Below are 22,800 nucleotides of genomic sequence, written 5' to 3' on the forward strand. Positions count from 1 at the left end.
AGAGCTCTCGCGCCGACCCCCCGAGGGCCCCTGCGAGGTGCTTCCTTTAGGAAATTCCCGACCGCGGGCCTCCCGAGCCCGGAACCTCCGTGCAGTTAGCGCTCTGCGCCGCACGCTGTGAACTTCCTCCGCGGCTCCGCGCCGGCTTCGCTGCGCCCCGAGAAAGAGGTGGGAGCGGAGCAGACGACCTCCTGCCTCCTGGAGATAACTTGGGACGCGGGGCTGGGGGCGGGCGGCGGAGGGCCCGGCGGTAAAGCGCTGGCCCTTTAAGTGGGGGACCGAGCGCATGCGCGGCGCGGACGGGAGTCTAGCCCGGTGGGCGGCGGGCGAGCAGGGGACGCGCGCGGCCGGAGGCAGCAGGGCCCTGGGGCGGCGGGGGCGGCGGCGGCCCAAGCCTGCGTAGCAGCCGAGCCGCGATCTGCGCGTGGACCCCGCGCCCGGCGGGCTGCTCTCCGGGGACTAGCGCAGCCCGCGCTCGCCGAGGCTTTGTCGCTCGCCGAGGCTTTGTCACTCGCCTCCAGCTCCATCCGCGGGCTGTGGCTGCGCGAGCCTCGAGCCCTCCCCGTCCGGCGGTCCATCCCCCCCGCCGCCACCCCGCCCCATCCCAGCCGGGACAGCGGGAGCGCGAGCGGACCGCCGCGGAGCATCCTTCGCCCAGGCCGGCCGCGCCACCGCCCATGCCGCAGCCACTCCGAGGCTGCGACCGCGCGGCCGGAGCCCGCCGCTCGGTGACCTCAGCCTGGCCTCTGCGCGCCGCCCGAGTCGGCCCCGCTGAACCCCGGGCCCGGAAACGGGACTCGCGCCCCGCGATGGCTCGGCTGGCGCTGAGCGGCGCCGAGTGCCCGCTGTCCGCCCGCTGAGGCGCGCCCGGCTGGGGACCGGCGAGGCCTTGGCGCTCCCCGCCGCGCCCTTCCCCCTCTGGGAGCTGCGCTGCTGTTTCCCGGGGGTGAGGGGACGGGGGCCCGAGACAAAGCCCACTTTGTGCGGGGAGTTGGCCGCGGGCGTGGAATGAGCGCGTCGGCGCGCGCCCCCTCCCCGCGCCCCGCCAGCTGCGAGTCTTGGCTCCCCCGCTCGTCGCATCGAAGAAAGCGCGCCTCCTCGCCACCCTCCGGTTCGGGGGTCCCGGCTCCGCGCTGATGCGGCCAGGAGTCGCCTCGGTACTCCCCGGAGCGCACGCTGCCTTGAGCGTGCGATATTTTGCAGAGAAATCTGTTCTCTCCAAAACTGGGACTTGGGGAGCCCGGTCGGCCTGAGCACCGGTGCCTTGACCCTCTGTGGCCGCAGGTCGGAGCTGTTTGGCCTCAGTTTCCCTCCGACTTTTCTTTCTGCAAGCCCAGACTGCCGCCGTCATTGTTCTCGCTGTCAAATGGGGGAGCTTTGAGAAGGCTGCCAACTTGGGGTGTGTTCTCTTTATTCCGTTTCACAAAAAGAACAGAGCCTCTAAGGCTGACCCCAGACAACCACCTCTCTATCCCCTACTTCACGTTGAGGCACTGATTTTTTTTTTTTTCCTTATCGAGTAGTATTTTATTGTACAGGAGCCACGCCCTGGTTTCTTAAAGGCGCCTTACGCTCTGTTTGGCCATGTGTTATCTCTGCAGCTGGTGTGTGGGAGGCCCCCTGTAAGCCACCTATTTTTTTCCTGTCTCCTGATACATACTCCCACCCCCATCAAGGATTTGGGGATGCCCGGAGGGAAGAAAGTGGCGGGGGGTGGCAGCAGCGGCGCTGCCCCCACTGCCTCTGTCACCCCCTCTGGGGTCAGACGCCCGGAGACCAGCGAAGGGGCCTCAGCCCAGAGAGATGATGAGCCAGAAGAGGAAGGCGAAGAGGACCTGCGAGATGGAGGCATCCCCTTCTTTGTCAACCGGGGTGGGCTGCCTGTGGACGAGGCCACCTGGGAAAGGATGTGGAAGCACGTGGCCAAGATCCACCCCGATGGAGAGAAGGTGGCCCAACGGATCCGTGGGGCCACAGACCTGCCCAAGGTGAGGGATGGGTATGTGTGTGGCTTGGGGGAGGGGGTTTAGTATCCAGGCTTTTCGTCATGTTGGGGCTGGGAAAACAAAACCACGCTTTCCTTTGTGGGGTAGGGGACCGCGGGCATGGTAACACTTTGAAAACACAGATAGGTTGTACCTGTCAGGAAGAATTTTCTTTCAGCTGCCACTGAGGTTCTGTGAGGTCTGCATACCCTGTTTCCAGCAGGAGCTCTTCCATCTCTTTTTATTTTTTTTTTTAAGTTTATTTATTTAAGTCATCTCTACACCCCAGTGGGGCTTGAACTCATGACCTCGAGATCAAAAGTCGCATGCTCTTCTGACTGAGCCAGACATCTCTTTTTAAATACCCATGTTTTGTGAGCCGGGCAGCAGATTAACAAGTGCACCAGTGTGGCTTACATCTTATTTGTTAAGCCAGTGAACTGTGGGCAGAGAGATAATGAAGGACTAAGGAGGATACAGGGCTTCAGATATTGAGAAAATATTTTCGTGCCTCATCCCTCTGAGTTATCTGACAGCCTTGTGGAACGAGTGGGCTTTGAGGTCCCATTTTTACAGATGGGAACTCAGGCAGGAACTCAGGGTCCCACAGCTAGTAAGTAACCATGGAGCCAGGACTCGAGACACAGGTCTTCTGGTTCCATGTCCTCTGCTCTGCTGGAGGCGAGGGCAGTCCGAAAAGGGCCTGTGGAGAAGAGTAAAGTTAAATCATCTTTCCATGTAGAGCTGGCCCCGGGATGGCTGTCCTTCAGTTGTGTTCCCCAGGACGGCTGAGGCTGTGTTTCATTCATCTTTGTCTTTCCAGGACCTTCTGTGCATCTGGCACAGGACAGGCACAGGCATGTATTTGCTGGGTAAAAGAGTGCTTGCGGTTTTCACATGCACAGTTTTGGGGTTTTTTGGCATTACAGTTGAGACTAAGGAAACACTCTCCCCAATGCAGAAATGCCCAAGAAAAGCACTCGGGGCAAAGGTCAAGCCCAGTGTTTAGTCGTGCCTCCTCAGGTGAGTAGGGAGCTAGGGACAGCGGCCCTTCACGTAGACTAGACATGAAGACAGCCTGTTTTGTTTCATTTTTACCAAGTTATTGGTAGAGCCATCAGAAACTGTCTTCTGGGAAAAGGGAATTCAGAGGTTGAAGGTTAAGCAACACCCTTATATTTCCAGGGGAGATAAAATGTGGATTGATTATGTATGGCTACATTATCGTCCTATGTAGAAACTTGGAACTTATGAGGCTAATCCCCTGTGATTGGATATTGTTTCTAATATTTGATTCTTAAGATGAACACGTGGTGAACATTCTAAAACATACATTTGGGGGTCCGTCTCTGATTATTTCCTTGGCATAAATTCCTGGAAAGGAAGCATTGCGTCAAAAGATATGAATGTTGGTTTTGATCGCCCATCTCCCCAGGTGAACTCAAGCAGACCCTCAACCTGTGAGGTTGTTTTCTCACCTGTGCGATGGAGTGGACTGTGGGGAAAATTCAGTGAGAGACTATGTGTCAAAGCATTTAACAGACAGTAGTCTGAAGCCGGCGGTTGTTAGCGGATGTTTGTTACCTCTCTGCACATCTTCCGTCAGGAGGGGAGACTCGATTTCCCACGGGGTCAGCTCCAGGAGGGCCAGAGCCCAACGCTTCTCCCACAGCAGCAAGCGGGGGGTTGGCAGACAGCTCCCCAACCACCTTGCTTATGTCTAAATCGGGCTGTGGGAGAGTGTGAATGGTTCCCTGCAAAACTGTTACCACTCCCGAAGACTAAAAAAAAATCTGCAAATTCGTTAGCGACTAGTCTGTAGTGTCATCTTGCCATCTTCAGCCTTCATGTCTAGGAAGGACACCCAGGAAGGAATGAAGCTCCTGGCCAGGTGTGGAGGGGGTGTTGTGACTGACCGTCCAGTGAAGTGGAAGGGGTTTGGTGAGCAGCCTGGAAAAATTTCAGTCTCGCCCTCCTTACGCCATGGGACAAAGGTCACAGACAGAGAAGCTGCACATCCCTACGAGGTTCCACTTGGACCTTAGCCCAGAATAGAAAGGAGCCCTAGAGTCTGGGAGGCACTGGGGGTTGGTGCCAGCAGCAGAGACGACCGACCCCTGGGCTGGCCCCTCCCTGAGTGGCCGTGCCCCTGGAGGTCGCATAGAGGCACTCTCTCACATCATGGCGGGCCCAAGAGCTATTTTGTTGGGATGGCGCACTGTTTTAAAAGATCGCTGGAGCCAAAATGTAGAATTGGAAGATTTCATATAAAGATCCAGATTTTGGGCACCTTTTCAGAAAATGAGACGATCCGGGAACAGAGAATCTGCGATCCTACATAGCAGCTGGCAGCTGGCCCTGAGGACTCGTTCCCCTCCCCTGACAGGCCACAGTCCCCACCACGTCCTCCCCGCCTGCCTTCCCACTTTGTGCTCCCAGTCCGGCCCCTGCCCCTTGGCTCAGCCTGGGAGCCCCCCAGTGTAGCAGTGTGATACAAAGCGCTGGGCAGAAAAATCCAGCACATGCAAATCCTGATTCTCTCATAACTGTTTTTGTGTGAGGAAGGCACGCAGCCTCCTTGTGCCTCAGTGTCCTCAGCTGTAAAATGGGGACAGTTGCCACAGCGGTGTCCGAGGGATTTCAGGAGGAATTGTTGAAGTGGAGCGTGTGAAAAGGTGAGCATGGAGTATGTGCACCTCGCAAATGGAGCACTGCCCGGGGTGCAGCAGCCACCACCACCCCCTTTGCTTTGGGAGAACAGCCTTTAGAGGATGATACAGTTCATTGAAGGACAGCCCACTTCTAAAAGGATGTCAGGTACGGGCACACCGTGTGTCCTTACCTAAGAATCTCTCCTTGATGTTCCAAGCTGCCACCATCTTTAAATGCTCAGTGGCCCCTCCTCCCAGTGCCAGCTGCTGAAGGTCTTCTGACCATGGCTCTGGCCACAGAGCTCCTACAGAATGGGAGTCTGGACATCTCCTCCAAAGAGGTAACACGGCCAGCATCAGCACATGCTGACCAGTCACTTTGGCCCACATGGTAGTGATGCTGGACAGGAATCGAACCTTGGCCATATGCCAGTCCCTGTTCTAAGGCCTCAATGTGCAGCATCTCCTTTAGGCTGTGAGGTTGGTTCTGTTACAGTGCCCATTTCACAGATGAGGCCTCTGAGGCACAGAGAGATGTTCAGGAACTTGATGCCAGATGGGAAATGGCAGAGCTGGGATTTGGATCATGCTGGTCTGGTCTACACCTTCATCTGTGGGCTGTTCTGTCTCCCGGAAGCTTCCCTGTTGTGCTGGTTGAAATGGGCTCCACCAGGGAGACTGTCTTGGTAGAGTTCAGGACTTCAGGGGATCGTGGATCAAGGGTTACCTTTGGCCTTGGTAGTGGAGGAGGAGTTGTCCTGGAAGGATCTGGGTAGCAGACACCACTCACTGCCACATACCTCACTTAACTACCCCTTGACACTTCCTGGCTCCTGCTTTACAGGTGAGGCTCAGGGTGCAAAATCAGGTTCCAGTCCTAAATCAGGCCGGGCCATTTGGGTGTACAGAATCTGTGTGTGTGTGTGTGTGTGTGTGTGTGTGTGTGTGTGTTTGAGCAAATGAGTGTGTATGGGAACATTCAGAACGGCGTCGGCCCTGTCTACTAGTTAACACATAAAGTGAGTCATGCAGCTGGCCACACAGCTCCTTCCGGCCAAGCCTCAGTGGTGGGGGCCTTTGAGGCCCCGCTTGTGAATCCCACATCTTTCTCTGCCTCTCCTGGAGTCATTTCCGTCTCCCAGAGTAACCAATCCCTAGGTTCTCTGTCAGGGCAGCCGATGCCCTGACCCAAGGCTGGCTCTGGTAAGCATCGGTGAGGGACCCTCTCACCGACTGGAGCTCCCTCCTTGTTTGGAGTGGCTCAAGCGAGGGCATTTTTTCAGTCTCTGTCCAAAACCCCTGGAAGCCCCTGGATGGCCTCACTTGAGAAGGGGATGACCCACTTGCCTCTCAGAGACCTTCCACCTGAGGAGGTCAGGCACCCTGCTGTTCATGGTACACTGCGAAGGAATTCTCCAGTTCCTCTCCCTCTTCCCCTCCCCCCATATCCTGATCAGGGAAGGCTAGGCCAGGCCCTCAGAGTTCTGGAGCTCATCGGGCTCACAGTGGTCAGGCAGGAAGTGGGAGAATGCCCCCCCCCCCCCGCCATGCCCAATCTTGGGACTCCTATCCCCCTGGTGACTGTAAGTGGCCACGTCAGTTTGGGCAGCCGTGTGATATGAAAGGGGAAGTAGCTTCCTCCAGAGAGAGGTGTCAGCTGCTCGGGACTGCCCAGACAGGAAGGAGGGGACCAGCAAGGAAGAGACAGGAAGTTCATGCAGAGCTGTTCCTCTGGACTCTGCCAGCGGGGTCTTCCCTCCTGCCTCTTCACCCTTTGGCGTGAGTAGGGGTCTGTCCGAGACTGTCCTTTGTCCCCCTGTCAGCAGGGGCACCCACATGAGGGTGTTCAGTGATCACTGGCATGACCCCTCCCTCCACATTAGAGCCCCAGACATCGTAGCCCTGTAATTTAGAAGGCTGTGCCCTGTGGGCTCAGCATCTCATGACGGGGAGAACCTCTCCCTCCCCAGCCCTAGGCCAAGTTCCCAGACAGGGTTCCTGCTTTGCCCTTTGGCTCACCCATACCCCTGTCCATGCAACCTGAGACTCTCGGCAGCCCCAGCCTGCCGGGTGGTCTTTGTATGCCCTGGAAGGAAGTGGGGTGGAGGCATGGCGGCAGGGAGACCTCTCCGTGAGGAGCCTGAGGCCACCTCCCAGCAAGATGTCCTGGTGGCCAAGGGGGAGCCCAGACAGGTAGGCCTTGTCCAGGAAGTCCGGTTCTTCTACCTAAACAAGTGTGTTTCATAACCCCAGACATCCCTAGCTGGCACTCCTCTTGGCCACCTCTGCCTCACTGACTTGTCGCAGCCAAACTGCAAGAATTCAGGCCCCCTGGCCTGAGAAAGGGGCTCCTGGGCATCCACGAAACCCCTCCAAAGCAGCTAGGCCATGGCAAGTAGGTCCCCGGCAAGACCTGTCCCCAAACCTGTTCCTCCAGCAGCGACCACCTCAGCATTTCAGACTGCAGCTGGAAGGCCCGTGATACTGGGCTCTGGAGCGCTCCCCAGCCCAGGCAGGGCCCTGGAGGGCAGGGGGACAGGAAGGGACACCAGGGAGATCCACTTTGATCCCACACTTGAACCAGAGCAAACCCCGAATGCAAATGAACTCAACCCCAATATTGACATTCTTGTTAAGCCTGGAAGTTAATGAATATTGAAGATTCAAAACAGCTGGGGAGCCAACCTGTGTTTTCCTAAAATTATGGAAGAAGCATAAAATCTAAACATCAGCAGAGGCTCCAAATCAGGAATGCTGTCAAGTGCCAGGGGGTTGGCGGTGGTTTGACCACAATCTCTGGAAGGAGTTGCCAAGGACAAAGGGTCAGGACAGGAGGGAAGGGGGAATCTGTCTCCAGGTGGCGGCTTCCCTGGGGGCGAGTCCTGGGTGGCAGGCAGGTGGGCTGGAAGCCCCAGGGTGAGCCTCCCTCTTCTGACCTGAGCCCTTTCTCTGCTCCTAGATTCCCATACCGAGTGTGCCTACGTTCCCGCCCTCTACGCCTGTCCCTGAGCGCCTGGAAGCCGTGCAGCGCTACATCAGGGAGCTGCAGTATCCTCCCGGGTTCAGGGTCACAGCCACGCTCTGGCTGGCTTGCTGGTCCAGAGGCCAAGGCAGGCCGTCCTCAGACAGGGCTGGAGAAGCATCAGCAGAGTGGCCAGTTCCACAGTCCACACCCGAGTGCCGTTCACAGGCACTGTCCAGTGCTCAGCACAGCCGGGCTGTGTGAGGGTTTTATCGGAAGAGGGCCGGACCCGCTCTGGCCTCTCCACCACCCACTTCCCCGTTCTCCGGGTGACACGTAAATGTCTCTTGAGGGACCTGCCGTTGAGATGTTGAGATCGTCAGGCCTAGATCCCCCAGCACAGACCTCCTCCTCTGCTGGCCATCCAGACCAGCAGGAGGAGAGAGGGGAAGCTCCCTTGGAGCTGTTTAACAGCCGGTTTAAAAAAGGTAGGCGAAGGCCAGTGGAGGAGAAAAAGGGTGTTATGCTCCAGGAAGTAGCTTCTACAGCTTGGAACATTCTCCTAGTTCTTTGCCTTTTTCTTCCCTTGTAAGAGGCCAGCTGCCTAGCATGGAAAAACCTGACCCCAGGCTGCGCAAGCCCGATTCCTCAGTATCCCTGCTCTGGGCCTCTCCACCCCCTTTGCCCGCCCAGAGCTGTGTGTCCTGCGTCCTCTCCTAGGACTTTCCAGTGGCAGATGTGACAGGGATGGAAGGACCAGGCCTGGGGCCTGAGCAGGAAGAAAGACAGACTCATTACAGGCAATGAGGCCCAGCCCTTCCATTGTCCCAGTAGGGACGCTGGAGCCCGAACTGGAAAAGGCAGTTGACTCAGGAGCAGCTCCTGGCTGTTGAGCTGCACTGGGACCCCCACTCCAGCCTCCTGTCCATGCACATTGCTCCTCAGCTGGTTGGAAAATGACCTGCTGCAGAGAGCTGTGTGCTCCGTCTCCCAGCCCCGGCTGGCCTGGCGTCCTCCCCTTTCCAATATTCCAGTGTCGAGTGCCTTGTGACAGCACTTCGTGGGGGTTCTTATCCAGTCTGTACCCCGGGAGTGCCGGGCCTGCGGTCTGGGGTAGGGGTGGGGGCAGAGGGATGTAGCTCTTCCAGACCCAGCTAGGAAACCCTTAACTGGTACCCGCAGGTACAATCACACGGGGACACAGTTCTTTGAAATTAAGAAGAGCAGACCTCTGACAGGGTAAGTTTGGGGAGCACCCAGGCTAACAGTGCCCCCAGCCAGGGTGGAGTGCCTGGGGAGAGACAGGCGCCAGGGACACTTCCCTGGGGAGCCAGCGAGTGGGGGCAAATACCGCCGTGGGGCTCGGAGGTGGTCATAAAGGGGGAAATCTTGCCCAGGATGAATATCCAGGGCTCCCTTGATGGAAAGGAAACCCCAAGATCCTTGCTGAGCTGGGAGAGTGATGGGCAGCCCCCCACCTTGCCTTGGTGATGACAGAGGGTGTCCCAGGTAGATGTCTAGCCTCATCTTTCTCTCTCTCTCTCTCTTTTTTTTTTTAAATTAAGGTTGAGCTTAGCAGGAGAGAGCCAGGCCTCCCATTCTCTCCTTTCCCTGCAACTGTCCACGTACGCCCTGTTGCAGGGGCCTGTCCGCTGCCCCGTTGGCCTTATTAGATGCTCTTCTAGTCCTTTAGTACAAGGCCAGTGTCTGAGAAACAGGGACCCCACTGGAGAGAGCGCTGCATCTGTCACTTCCCGTTCCGCCAGTCCCTGTAGGTGCCTAGCTGGTTTTACCCCCAAAGAAGCCCCGAAGGCACAGGGGTGAAGAGTGAATGCCACTGCTGGGTCTGGTGGCTCAGCCCAAAGTATAAAACCCTGTTTTATTTATTTATTAGAGAGAGAGAGAGACAGAGAGCAAGTGAGCTCAAGTAGGTACACTGGCAAGCGAGAAGGAGAAGCAGGCTCTCTGCTGATCAAGGAGCCTGCTGTGGGGCTCAATCCCGGGACCAATGACCTGAGCTGAAGGCAGCCACTTAACTGAGCCACCCAGGCACCCCTAAAACCCTGTGTTTTAAAAATTAATGTGAATTTTACATCTTTTTCCATGTATAATCTGTCCATGTTTGCTTTCTTAAGAAAAATACTTAAAATGGTCTGTTTGCTAACTGTCTTCATTACCCCTTCTCCAAAGCCCTGGGTAGAATCCAGCCTCTCTAACCGAAGAGCTTGGCTCTTACTGTCCTGTGGCTGCTGGGTGCTGGGGGCCCCGCTCCAGCCTCAGGACGATGGAGGAATCCAGCACCCTCCTGGGCAAAGCCAGTGGCCAGGCTGTGTTCCCCAGCCTGGGAGCAGCACTTAATGAGGAAGGAACCTCCTCCTTCCCCTGAGGCCTCAGGGATAGTCTGTCCCAAAGTGGCCTGAATTGCAAGTTCTGGAACAGGCTGGGTTGTCACTAACTGCCTGAGAGCCTGTGTCTAGGCTCCAGGCAGTTGGCCAGCTGCGGGGGACAGTTGTAATCAATTACAAGCTCTTTGGAGAAGCCATGGTTGAGTTAAGAGTCACTGTGCTCTGAAAGGGACAAGAGCAATGCCAAGGTCCCAGCATCCTTGGCATGCTTTCCCACTGGCTCCCGCAAACACCATCCTCATAGAAGGCCTCCAGCCCCACGGGTGTCAAAGACCTGCCTACCAACGCACCTCCCCCATTCATGCTTCCCTCTCCCAGAAGTCTTTGGAGTGGGAAAGTCTGGGGTGGAGGAGGAAATGAAAGGAGGGTAGGAAAGGGAGATGGGGCCTCCTTTTTTATCTTTAGTGCCTGCCTCTTCTCCCACCCCTCAGGCTCAGGACAGATTGGGTTGGGGGTTGGGCTGGGCCTGAGCTGGGGCACTCTGTTCTGTAGCACTTCTAGACCCCTGCTTCTTCCTGCTGACCCTCCCCCACTAGAAGGGACTGGAGGCTGTATCCTCATCCTCATCATCATTCTGACTCCCTTCCCCCAGGCTGATGGACCTGGCCAAGGAAATGACCAAAGAGGCTCTGCCAATCAAATGCCTGGAAGCCGTGATCCTGGGAATGTATCCTTCCTTGGCCCTCAGAGACTAGGAGCAGGTGAGCTCACCTCTCTGGGCTCCAGCTTCCTCCTTGGGAGGCGGAGGGCTGAATGAGCTCTGAGGCCCTCCCAGCCGTCTTGAACTTGGTCCCAAAGTGAAGGAGCTCTTGGGGGACTCAGTCCCCAACACCTCAGTTGCTGACTTTCCAGGCGTATTAGGCCAATCTCCCCCCACCCCACAGATTTTATTTATTTGAGAGAGAGAGTGAGAGAGAGCATAAGTGGTGAGAGAAGGAGAGGGAGAGGCAGGCTCCCTCCTGAGCAGGGGGCTCAGCGCCAGGCTCTATCCGTTCCTGGGATCCTGATCTGAGCCGAAGACAGATGCTTAACTGACTGAGCCACCTGGACACCCTTAGGCAGGTCTTTTTTGAATCTTGTAGACACCATGACTGTGTTCTCTGAACCCCAAATCTGGGCATATAGTCTTACAAAGGCTGTCGTGCCATTTCTGAGAACCAGACAGTCTGGGAGAAGCCGTTTGAATGCCCAAATGCTGGCATTTCCAGGACACATTGATTCGTGGAAATGATGGATGGGGTCTTTGAAACAAAAATGCCTCTTTAAAAAGGCAGAGTTTCTGGGTCACCCCCATCCAGAGGGCAGACTGAGGCCTATAGCTGGGTCACCAGGGGAGTGAGGCAGGACAGCCCAGCCCCGAGTCGGAGCAGGAGGGAGACAGGTGTTTATGGCCTGTTCTCTGCTCGAATTCGTCTGTGCCTTAGATACAGCCTTTGGTTTTGCTTCATGACAGAAAATGTTAAGCCTGTACAAACGGAACATGGTAATGAATCCCACATGCCCATCACTCAGTCTTGCCAGTCTTGATTCATCCCTGCCCAGCCAGCTGTCCCGTCTCCTGCTTCCCATAGTACCTTAAGTATTCTGTCTCCCTCCTTACCCCCGGTATGGGTGCCTGGCTTAGAGGACCAGGACGAGCTGCCTACCAGAACAAGGACTCCACTCCCTGGGGAGGAGAACGTGATAGTCAGGCCAGGAGCACAGCTTCTCCAGGGAAGACTGTGATCCAGGGGGAACCACCCCCCAACCCCTCATAGACACACCTATCTTAAATTATACACCAAGAACCCAGGGGCGCCTCCTTAGCCCCCCTCCCTCAGAGGCCCCCAGAGCTCACTCCACTGTGGTGATGGTTTGCTGACAGGCAGGCCCGCTCAGTAGAGCCTGAGAGCATGGCCCTGTCCAAAGGATTCTTGGAGGGGATGTGCCTGAGGCCAGCCTGCACACTTGGGGCTGTTGCCAGCACCCCCTTTGGGGCCTCACATTGTCTTCTTCAGGAGGCTCCCACCCACACTGTAGGAGGGAAGGGAGGGGGACTCTGCTTCCTCCTTCCAGAGCTCACCTAAAGCTGGCCCAGGCAGGATCCCACAGTCCCAGAGGCCTTTCAGAGTTTACCCGGGGTCTCCTGGACAGGAAAATGACAAGAGCAGCTCTCATCTGGTCTGGGGCCCCTCCCTCTGGCCACCACAGAACAGCCACAGCCCCCCAGCTTGCCGCACACACGGCGGGTGCTGTACTGAGTTTGCTCCTGTGCCTCGTCCTTGGGGCGCCCTGGGTGCCTGCCTTGTTCATCTCTGCACCCTCAGGCCCTCGCATGGATTCGGGCTCAGTAAGTTCCATAGTGACTGAGAGCACGGACTGTGGGAACAGGTGGATCTGGACCTGAATCCTAGCTCCGCCTCTTACTGTGTGACCCCAAGCTAGCCCCTCAGGGCCCTTCTCTGTCAAAGGGCGCACTGGGCGTGCCTGCCTTGCAAGGTTATTAGGAAAACCAAACAAGTCAGTGCGTGGAGGACACTTGGCACAGGGCCTCTCCGGGGCACCTGCTCCAAGCTCTTACCCATTCATCTCCTTCGGCTCATTTGCTCACAAAGTACTGTTGGGTCCTTGGCTCTGGGCTGAGCCCCAGACAGGCATCAAGAAACGTGGGCAGGCAAGGTCCCTGTTCTCAGAAGTTTGCGTTCTGGCAGGGGACACAAAGATAAGCCAGCAGACCAAGAAGTCAAATCATTACAGTTCGCGGTGAGCGTGTCATGGAGGAAAGAAAGAGAAGAGCCCACTCGCATGAGAAGGCGAGGTCAGCCGTGACCGCTGGGCCTAAGGCAGGAGAGGGGCAGGCTAAGGTGGGAAGGAGGCGGGCCTCTGGTCGAAGGGAAGAGCTGAGCAGAAGGTCCTGAGTGGGAAAGGAAGGACGGAGAGACTGAATGAGTGCGGCGGGCGGGGTGAGAGGCCAGAGCGGGCAGCTGGCCCAGGCCATGCCGGCCTCCTGGGCCCCGGGAGCTTGGCTGTGTGAGGGCAGTGGGCAAGCACGTGTGGACTGGGGAGCAGCAGCGAGAGAGAGAGAACAGAACCGTCTGCGTGGGGGAGGAAGTGTGAGAGAGAGAGGGAAGGTGAGAGAATGTGTCTGAGAGCGAGTGGGGGGTGGGTGAGGGGACATGCGTGTGGCTGACAGCAGGAGGGAGACAGTGGTGCGGCGGGGGCCTCCTCCTCCCTCCTTTAGCCACCAGAGCTGTGGGGAGCCCTGCAGTTTGCAGCGGGGAGCTCACTGTGAGCTGTTGATAGTTCGGGAGCCCCCTTGACATCCTAGCGGCCTTGAATGACTGAGAGCCCTGACCCTACAGGTTACTTTATTGAGCACCTACTGCATGCCTGGCTCCGGGCAGGAGGACAGGATGCCTTTGGGACCAGTCGCAGGGGTCGCCCTTGGGAGCCAGGGTGGAGGGCCCCCCTGGGCTGTGGGTCCCGAGGTCGGGGTTGGGGTCAGGGTCGGGGTCAGGTTGCGGGGGTGGCCCCTGTGCCTCTGCTGGCTGTTTCCTTAGCGGGGCTGGCGGGCCCAGTTACCTCACCAACAGCATGCCCACCCTGGAGCGCTTCCCCATCAGCTTCAAGACCTACTTCTCAGGGAACTACTTCCGCCACATCGTGCTGGGGGTGAACTTCGGTGGCCGCTACGGGGCGCTGGGCATGAGCCGGCGCGAGGACCTGATGTACAAGCCGCCGGCCTTCCGCACGCTCAGCGAGCTCGTGCTGGACTACGAGGCCGCCTATGGCCGCTGCTGGCACGTGCTCAAGAAGGTGAAGCTGGGCCAGTGCGTGTCCCATGACCCGCACAGCGTGGAGCAGATCGAGTGGAAGCACTCGGTGCTGGATGTGGAGAGGCTGGGCCGCGAGGACTTCCGCAAGGAGCTGGAGCGCCACGCCCGCGACATGCGGCTCAAGGTCAGTGCGGGCACCGGGGTGGGGAGCGCCGCCCCCCCAGCTCTTCAAGTGGAAGGGCTGCCTCTTCCTCGTGTGCCACATCACCAGGGAAGGCCACCAACCCCCTCACCTTGGCCCTCACCCCAGCAGAGGTGGAGTGAGTCTCAAGGGCCGTGATGAGGGTGAAGAGTCTACGTGGCCACCCTTGCCCCCAGGTTCCCTCGGGTGGGCAGGCCAGGGAAGGCTCTGGAAGGAAGCAGCCGCTGAGCTGGGTGTGGATGGAGGGTGAGCCTGCAACCTGGGGAGAAGGGCAGGGGTGCGACCCTTGGGTGGAGCAGTTGGTTGGGAAATCAGGGGCTGTCTGGAGGGAAAGGTAGGGGCAGGTGCAAGGAGCCACCAGCAGTCCTGCATGTCCTGACCCTTGACCTCCCAAATCCTGCTTCAATAAAGGACTAGGGGGAAGTCAGAAACAGGAAGGAAGTCATACCATGGGAAGACCATGAGGGTGGTCGTCCCTTCTGCCTCTTTCCCGCCTGCGGTGAGCAGGATGGTGAGGGGCTGTTGTACCCCAGCCGGTGGGCTGAGATGCTGAGAAGCTCACCCACCCCCAGCCTTACAGTGGGCAGAATCTTAGCCTCTCTTTGGGTCCCCCTGGACTGGGGTGCCTCCCCTGGTGCCTGCCTGGCCCCTTCTGGGTGTTCAGCCCTTCCCCACTGGTCAGTCACTGTGGAGCCCAGGAGGCAGCTAGTGGCAGGTAGAAGCTCTGTTTCCAGGGCAGGAAACTGAGGTACAAGGGAGCCCAAGCGCTTGCTCAAGGCGATGAGATCGGACAGGCACTCAGTCTCGAGATGGGGAATGCAGGCATGTCATAGGTGCCCTCAGTGCCCCCTGCAGGGTGGGTCAGAGCTCAGCTGCCCTGCTTTGCCAGGCCCCAGGCACTACCCTTGTCCAGGGTAGAAGCCAGCTGCAGTGACCCTGTGCAACTAAGGTGGGGCGGTGGGGGGCCCTCCCCCTCCTCCAGCGGCTCCTGTTGCTGGAGTCCTACCAGGCCTTCAAGGGAGCAAGTTGGACCTAGAATCGGAGCCAAGAGTTTCCTATTCTTTTTTTTTTTTTTCAGATTTTTATTTATTTGACAGAGATCACAAACAGGTAGAGAGGTAGGCAGAGAGAGGGGGGCAGGGAAGCAGGCTCCCTGCTGAGCAGGGAGCCTGAAGTGGGGCTCAATCCCAGGAGCCTGGGATCATGACTTGAACCAAAGGCAGAGGCTTCAACCCACTGAGCCACCCAGGTGCCCTAAGATTTTCCTATTCTTTGGCACTGTGATTCCCAATCTGTTTGGTGCTAAGGACTCCCCACCTTATCTGCCCCTCTCCAGCACCCCCATCATATACCCCATGTTTTGAAAATTCAGGTCAAGCTGATCATGTCATATGAAAGATGTTTCATTTGCTTTTCTCATTTTCCTTAATCATTCATGACTGTCAGTCTGAGCTTCTGTGTGGCTTGAGATTACCAGTGCCCCCCTCCTTGGACTGTTAGGTTCCTGGCCCAAAACACAAAGGCTTCTTCCCCAGCTGTTGCACCTACGTGGCATGGGTAAATGGCCCTTTTCTCCGGGGCTTCTTAAAGTATCACGAAGCTCAGCATCTTCCCTCTAAGTGCAAGCTGCCCGGCTGGGGAACCTTTGCCCAGGCAGCTTTAGTTCCTAGGAAACAGGTTTGGGATGACCCCTGGGAAACAGGGCAGCCTCGGGCAGGAGGGACTCTGGGAAGCCCTAAGTGTGTCTTTGTTTCTTCCTCCACACCAAGATTGGCAAAGGGACCGGCCCTCCCTCTCCCACCAAGGACCGGAAGAAGGACGTTTCCTCCCCACAGAGGGGCCAGTCCAGCCCCCACCGCAGGAACAGCCGCAGCGAAAGGCGGTGAGGGATGGGGTGATGGGGTCGTGCCTGGGGGAGCCTGAAGGCAGCTTGTCCCTCCCATCTTCTAGATCCCTGTCTCTCTCTTACCCTTTTGTCACCCTTCCCTTTTTTGTCTCTCCTCCCCAGAGGGAGATGATGTGGGTTGGTGGATTGCTGTCCCATTTCCCCGGGGAAAACCACATGCCCTGGCCCCCTGGCTACCCCATGGGTTAGGGTTAGGGTTAGGTGGGACGGAGGTGGTGATGGGTGGGCTCCCACCAGACAGTAAGCTCTCCCAGGGAAAGGTTAACATCAGATGGCAGCTGGTGGGTGGTTTTGAACCTAACTGTTGCCCTGCAACTCTGGTGTTTGCCTCCATCTAGATGGCAGAAACATCCCATTAAAATACTAGGCTGCCTCCTCTCCTTTCTCTCCTACTGATAGGTCTGGCTCTTGCTCTAATATCATTATCAGGAGCCACAGCTCCGAGATGATTAAGGAGCACAAGCAGGCCTCCCGTGGGCAGTGTTAATCCCTTCCACCCTGGAGGCTCTGGTAGGGAACCGGTTCCCAGTGCAGAGGGCTACACAGTTGAGCTATTCCTGCTAGCTGCTGGAGATGGGGGCCTCTAGGAAAGAGCAGGACCACACACAGCATGGGTTCCAGGAGCACACTCCCACATGGACTTCGCTGCTGCCTCTAGGGCACCTTGAAGAATGGAGGGGGAGCTCCCAGAAGCAGCCACTCTTTGTCCCTTCCTCCCCACCCCCCAAGCGACTCATCCCTACCCCTTCTCCATTCTTGTTTCCCCGCAGGCCATCGGGTGAGAAGAAGCCTCCTGAGCCCAAAGCCATGCCAGACCTCAATGGGTACCAGATTCGGGTGTGAGGCATGGGGCAGTACGCCAGCCTTGCCACTTCCGGGGGCCAGCATCCATCTGCCAGAGCCAGCCTCGTTCGTGGGGAGGGAGGGGCTGGTGATGGCGGGGGGCAGGGCAAGAGGCAGCAGGAAGAGCCTGTCTCAGCTCAGCCACCCAAGCTGCTGCCCCTCTCACTGGGCCAAGACCCCTAACTTTGGGCCAAGAAGCAGTTAGTATTTTATTTGGAGTTTTTAACCCAATAACTGAAGTTTAAAGTGTTTGGGGAAAGCTTAAAAAACTAATGGATCTGCCCATCGCCAGAAGGCCAGTGCTTAGGAGATCTAAGTCCCACAAGGCTGGGCAAGGAGGGGTTGCTGGCTCTGCCGGTGTCTATCTGGGACTTGAATCCATCCAGTCTGTGGGAAATCTCCCAGCCCCACTTAGCCTGCGGCAGGAGGGATGGAGGGGTTCCTCCAGTTCTGCCTGCTATGGCAGAATCTTGACCCAGGGAACGGGAAGCAGGGTAGAAATCATCCTGGGAAAGGGCTGTATAGCCAGTATCAGGACCTTGGCACAAGGCCACATCTGCCCCAAGAGCAGAGCCCAGGGCCCGGGAGAGCCCTCGTGCCCTTGTGGCCCATGGACAGTGCTGTGCGGGCTGTAGGAGAGCCCAGGAGAGACCTCTGTGGGGAGAGCTCCCAGAGAACTGCTTAGTCCAGTTCTGCCTGTTGCTGGAGCTAGGGGGCTCCCTGCAGAGGGGCTGGGCTTTGCCAAAGGCCCAGAACTGCACTGAGCTCAGTGTGACTGTAGGGACTGAGCCAACCTGGTGGGTCCAGGAACTGTGGCTGGGGATAGAGTGGGACAGTCAGGCCTGGGGCTATCCCCTGGCAGTCCCCAAGGGTTGGGAGGAGGCACTGCTACTCCCCTCTTTCTGTTACCTCAGTCCTTGCTGTGAAAAGAAGACCCGATCAGGATGCCTGTGCCCCAGGCCTATCTCCCCACATGCAGTAGCCCATCTAGGTTTGGGGGTACCATTGATGATCACGGCTTGTCAGGGAAGAATCTGAACAGCTGGGAGTCTGCACAGCCTGCCTGTCGAGTGTGAGATACCTGGCGGGCGAGTGAGAAGTGGAAAGAAGTTGGCAGGGTTGGGAGAAGGTTCTAGAGGCTGAAGCAACAAGGTGGTGGTAGGACAAGTGTGCAGCTGGCCACACAGAGGAGCAGAGCCTGGGGACAGGGGAGTGTAAGTGAGAGAAGGATGTGGGGAGAGTTGAGAATCAGGGTGCTTGGGGAATAGTGAGTTCTCAGCTGCTGGCAGTGTCCAAGCAAAGCCTGCACAGCTACTTATTGGGAAGCTGTAGAGCGGATTCAGGTGATGGAAAGGCAGCTGGGTATGATGACCGGTAAGGTTTCTTCTCACCAAGAGGCTGTGATTCAGCCAGGGCCTGGGCCCTGGAAAAGGGAGGATCAGAACCAGAGTGGTAAGCTCACACGCCCTCAGGGCCAGGCGGGGGCTCAAAGGGGGGTTGCAGGGCTGGGTGGGCACTGTGGCCACTGAAGCGGCTACTCCTGCTCCGCTGTTCTCAGAGAGGGGCCCTGCCTCGCCAGATAGTCTGAATTTTTTTCCCCCAGAAGCCAGAACTCTGGATTTTTGTGTGAAATATCCTGACTTTTAAATGTTGGCAATCAGTTCAGAAAACTTAAAAACCCAACATGAAAGAGGATGCCAGTTTGTAATCTGAGGTAGAGCATGCTTGTGCTGGGTAGGTAGAAGTCCATGGAGAGGCTTTGAGGTGGAAATCGTGAAAGTTCTAGGCTTCCCAGGGCAGGCTGGGCCAGGGCAGGGTCCTTGCCACGGAAGCTGCTCGCAGAGAGGGCAGCTGGCCCATGTCTGTCTTCCTTAGTCTCCTTGCAGACCAGAGACCCACTAGGGTCACCAACAGGGGTGGAGTGGAGACCGGGGAGATGGGTGGGGTGAGCGAACCGGAGAAAAGAGGGAGGGAAGGAGACAGGATGCTCTTGCTAATGCGAGTGCCCGTCAGGGAAGCACCGGAGGCTGGCAGCTCTTCACACCAGCAGCTTGGGCCCGGAGCCAGGCCCAGCAGGAAGCCAGCTGGGCAGTCCCTCGGGTTCCTCAGGGTTCACCAGGCCCTGCGGAGGCACCTAACCTGCCCCCGGACTGTACCCCAGCCAGGCCGATTCCAGGCCGGTTGTGACCCCTGACTCACCATCCTGGTTCTCAGGGCGTGGGGTGGTGGTCCTCACGTTCCCCACATTGGCCTGAGGCAGCGACGGCTCACCTGGGGAGGTGTGCTGCTGAAGACGAACAAGGCCTTTCCCGGGTCTACGTGTGGGTGCCTCGTGCAGGCCACTCATCAGCAGGGGAGGGGACTCAGACGCCCCTGTAGACCCCAGGGCTCGAGGGAAGACGAGTGCTAGGGGATTGGGGTCAGGGAGACAGGAGGAACCTGCTCAGCCCACAGGCTCCATCCCACAGCGGTCTGGGAGAAGGAAGTGGAATGAGGCCCACCCCTGTTGCTGCCCGCAGGAGGGAGCTGATCACCCTGAGCTGGGAGCCCCCAGCACACCCTCTCCTCGCTGAGACCTCGGGCCTGTGAAGGCCACCACAGGATACAGCGGTGCTTTTTAATTTATTTTTAACATTTTCTCCTATGTAGCAAGCCCTCCTCCCCTCCTGAGCGTGTTTACACAGGCTCCGCTCCCCAGGGGCTGGCCTGACTGCAGAGTTTCTGGGGAGGCAGAGGAAGGGACTTTGGGGCCTTAGTCACCATCCTTGGTTTCACCTCATCCTACTTCCTGTGAGGAACAGGGGCCTGGCTCCTGGCTCAGGACTGCCTTCCAGCACTCAGTGGGCTCCTCTGCCCCCAGGAGTTGCAGGGCTGCTGGCCGAGGAGGCCCCAAGGTGAGGTCAGAAAAAGCTGCTTGATGAAGGGTAGGGGCGGCAGTGAGTGCTCCCCAAAGCCCACCTCCTCGTGCTCAGTGCCAGCACCCAACACTGGGAAGCTGGGTGTAGAGAGCCTTCCTGCCCACCTAACTGCCAGTCCTCTCCCTCCCATGGCCTCAACACAGTCACGTTCCCCTCACCCATCATGCCAGATCTCATCCTTCCTGGGCGCGGACACGTGGGGAGGGTAGCAGCCCCCTGGGCGGGGAGTCACAAAGCCTGGAGCGGGGATCCCGAGGAGCAGAAAGGGCCATAAGCCAGCTGTGTCTGTTTTCTGGCCCCCTCTGTCAGCACACGCCCTAATTCCTTCCATCTCGAACTCGACCTTCTGGCTCTGAGATGGGGTCCAGTTTTGGTCAGCAGCATGCCCAGAGGCCCATGTGTCCACGTGCACCTAAGTCTCCTGCCTGAGTGTCTTTCTGGCACCAACATCCCCAGCCCATCCCTCTGGCCTTGAACTGCAGGCAAGTGCAAGGCAGGCCAGCATACTGTGTTCTTTGTGCCCCAGCACCCCTGTGCTGAAGACTCCGTTGGCTCCTGCTGAGGAACCAGCTGAAGGGTGGGAGGGGGCCCGCCCCAGGCCGGGCAGTCTGCTGTGGTGCTAGCTGCAAGCCCATCAGTGTTGACCCCCTTGCCACATCCTACTGCTCCTGAGTCCCAAGTTCCCCTTTCTCTCCGGTGTGCGTGGCCCAGGGGCCTGGTGATGGGGGCCACCCCTCCCTCAAGCTTTGTGTTGGGCTGTGGGACCACACTTTGTCCCTCCTGCTCTTCCTGTGTCAGTATTGCTCCCTCCTCTCTCACTTTTACACCCCTCTCATCGCTGTGCTTTTTCCCTGAAATGAATAAAAGCTCCCCGGCTCCGGTTGCATGGGCCGGGCAGAAACCACATGGAAGCCTGGTCTCCTTTCCCCTGGATGCTGAGGCTGGAGCCCACCCCACCCACCAGTCAGCCTCAGTGGCTCCAGGAAGAACCTGGCCAGAAGTGAGGGGAGCCCCAAACCAGCCAACAGGAAACCTTGAGGCTCCTGTAGTCATTGTGAAACTTCTGGGGTCCCAGACTATCCCCTTCAGCCTGCCTGAGCCACTCTGCTCTTGTTAACCCCAACCTGGGAGATCTTTCCTGCTGGCTGTAAACAAACCCTTCCCCTTCACACAGCCAGCTTGAGCCCTGCGGGCCAGCATCTGTTCCTCCCATCCTGGTTCCCGGCAGTCCCCCAGGGACAGGGGAGGAAGAAGGAGTACTCCCCTAGGAGGAAAGGTTATTTCAGGAAAGCACAGCAACAGGGATATGAAATCCCTCCTCAGCACGGTTGCCCACAGTCTCAGCATGGAATCCATGGTGGCTACAGCCACCGGTCTGGAGAACACATCTGGTTCCACCCATCACCCCTGCTCCCGCTCCAGGCCCCTTCCCATGTTTAAGACTAGCCCAACCATGGCAACCGGACTTGCACAGAAATAGCTCTTAGAGCCCACAGCCTTAGTTTTCACATGTACCCTTCTTTCCTCTGCTCTCCGTCCCTTCAGCTGAGAGTAACACCTGAACTTGTCAGAAGAGGTGGGGTATTGCCTCCTCCTTCCGGCCGATTCCCATTAGGTCCTGTGCTAACCAGCAAGAATCCCTCACTTCCGGGGGTATGGTGGTAAATCATGGCAGCCAGGAAGGGAAGCAGTCTGTTGAAATCCATGGATGTCTCAGACTGTATTTTATGGAGAGGCAGTTTTGTTCCTTACAGGCTCATTTAAGTCTGATTTAAGTGATACCCCAAAAAACCCCCTCGGTAAAAGGTAACCAGAATCTGTGAATAATGTGGATTGTACACCTTTACCAAAAGGCAACATTATACTGTACACATTCAAGTCCAGCTAAAATACCCAGTCAGGGGTCTGTGGGTAGACTACAGTGATAGGGCTTATTCACAGTGGGACCACTGGATTGCTGGTGTACAAATGAGGGGGGTCCGTGCTGGGACCAGAGTCCATCATGAGTTCAGCAGGCTCACTGTGAACACTGCTTAGAATTCACAGGTAAATATCATCATGGACTTCCGGGAGGATCCAGACTCAACTTATGGTGTGTGTGTGTGTGTGTGTGTCGGGGTGGGGGGGTACCTCATTTCCTGCTGCCCTGTTTCCTCCAGGCTCTCAGCATGTCCCTGCCTCATTTAGGCACAGGATTGATTTGTGTTGGACTTTCAGATGCAGGTGGCATTTCTTGGAGCCCTGAACAGGGAGAGGTCAAAATCCTTGTCACCCCCATCTGTCAGTCTCTGCCCTCCAGAATGGTGGTCAGTGGTGACAAGAAGAGGTGGTCATAGCAAAGACCCAAGCAAATGGCCCCGACCTGAGCTGCCTGCTAACTCTTAGTGTTTGCCAAGGGGCTATGGGACCAGCTGCTGAGGCTTGACAGGTAGTAGAGATGGGTCACCTCAGGTTGGCCAGAGGGACAGCTCTCTGGGGATATGCACTACCTCCAACCCCCAATAAGAAAGGGCTTGGTCATGGGAAAGATGGTACCTCCCAGAATTTAAGTGAAGAGACTCTAGTCTTCTCTCCACAGCTGTGTATGGCCTCAGCAGCAGAGGACCTGAGGCGGCATGGGGCAGAGTCGCCTTGGAAACACACTCGGTTCACACTCTCCTAACGGGGGTGGAAGCTGGGCCCTACCAGGCTCTCATCTGGCTGGTCCCTGCCTAGAATAGTTTGGTTTCGTGCATTTGCTCAGGAAGGGGGAGGCGCACCAGGATGAGGCTGGAAGTGCTGGGCCGAAGGTCCACTCTCTCCTCAGGTAGAAACTAGAGGAGGGGGCCCCCTCTGACTCCTGGGAGAAGAGAGGCCACACTGTGCATTACATACCCAATCAAAAAATCACCCTCTGGTTAGTTGTTACCCCAGGGCAAGAACTGGGAAGAGAAAACAAAGTTTAAAGACAAAAACCAGCAGCAGGCCAGTTGGTGAGTTCCCTTCTCCCAGGCCCACCCAACATGGGTCTTTCCTTACAAGATAACCTGTCTCTCCTACTCCGGGAGAGGCTGTGTTCTGAGGCGTGTGGGGTGTCAAAAAATAAAGCAAAGGAGATCTTCAATCTACCTCTGTGGGAATTGGGTTTCCTCAGATGTAAATAAAGGTAATACGTGAAGGCCGGCACTGCTGCC

The 22,800-nt window shown here is 57.3% G+C and overlaps 1 protein-coding gene across 2 annotated transcripts; it reads left to right on the forward strand.

Annotated features, from left to right (window-relative positions):
- The first annotated feature begins 109 nt into the window (after positions 1–109).
- Positions 110–20,531, forward strand: VASH1 (vasohibin 1). 2 transcript variants are annotated; one of them, XM_082733627.1, is made up of 8 exons: positions 110–168; positions 1,602–1,988; positions 7,596–7,684; positions 8,778–8,837; positions 10,596–10,670; positions 13,561–13,942; positions 15,730–15,842; positions 16,637–20,531. In XM_082733627.1, the coding sequence occupies exons 2-8, from the start codon at positions 1,686–1,688 to the stop codon at positions 16,707–16,709; spliced, it is 1,095 nt and encodes a 364-aa protein (XP_082589753.1). In that variant the 5' UTR covers positions 110–168; positions 1,602–1,685; the 3' UTR covers positions 16,710–20,531. The 2 variants fall into 2 exon arrangements, with proteins under 2 accessions (XP_082589753.1, XP_082589754.1); XM_082733628.1 differs by having other exon boundaries at positions 8,781–8,837.
- The last annotated feature ends 2,269 nt before the right edge of the window (positions 20,532–22,800 follow it).

Source organism: Mustela nivalis, assembly GCF_964662115.1.
Source record: "Mustela nivalis genome assembly, chromosome: 6".
NCBI classification, from domain to species: domain Eukaryota; kingdom Metazoa; phylum Chordata; class Mammalia; order Carnivora; family Mustelidae; genus Mustela; species Mustela nivalis.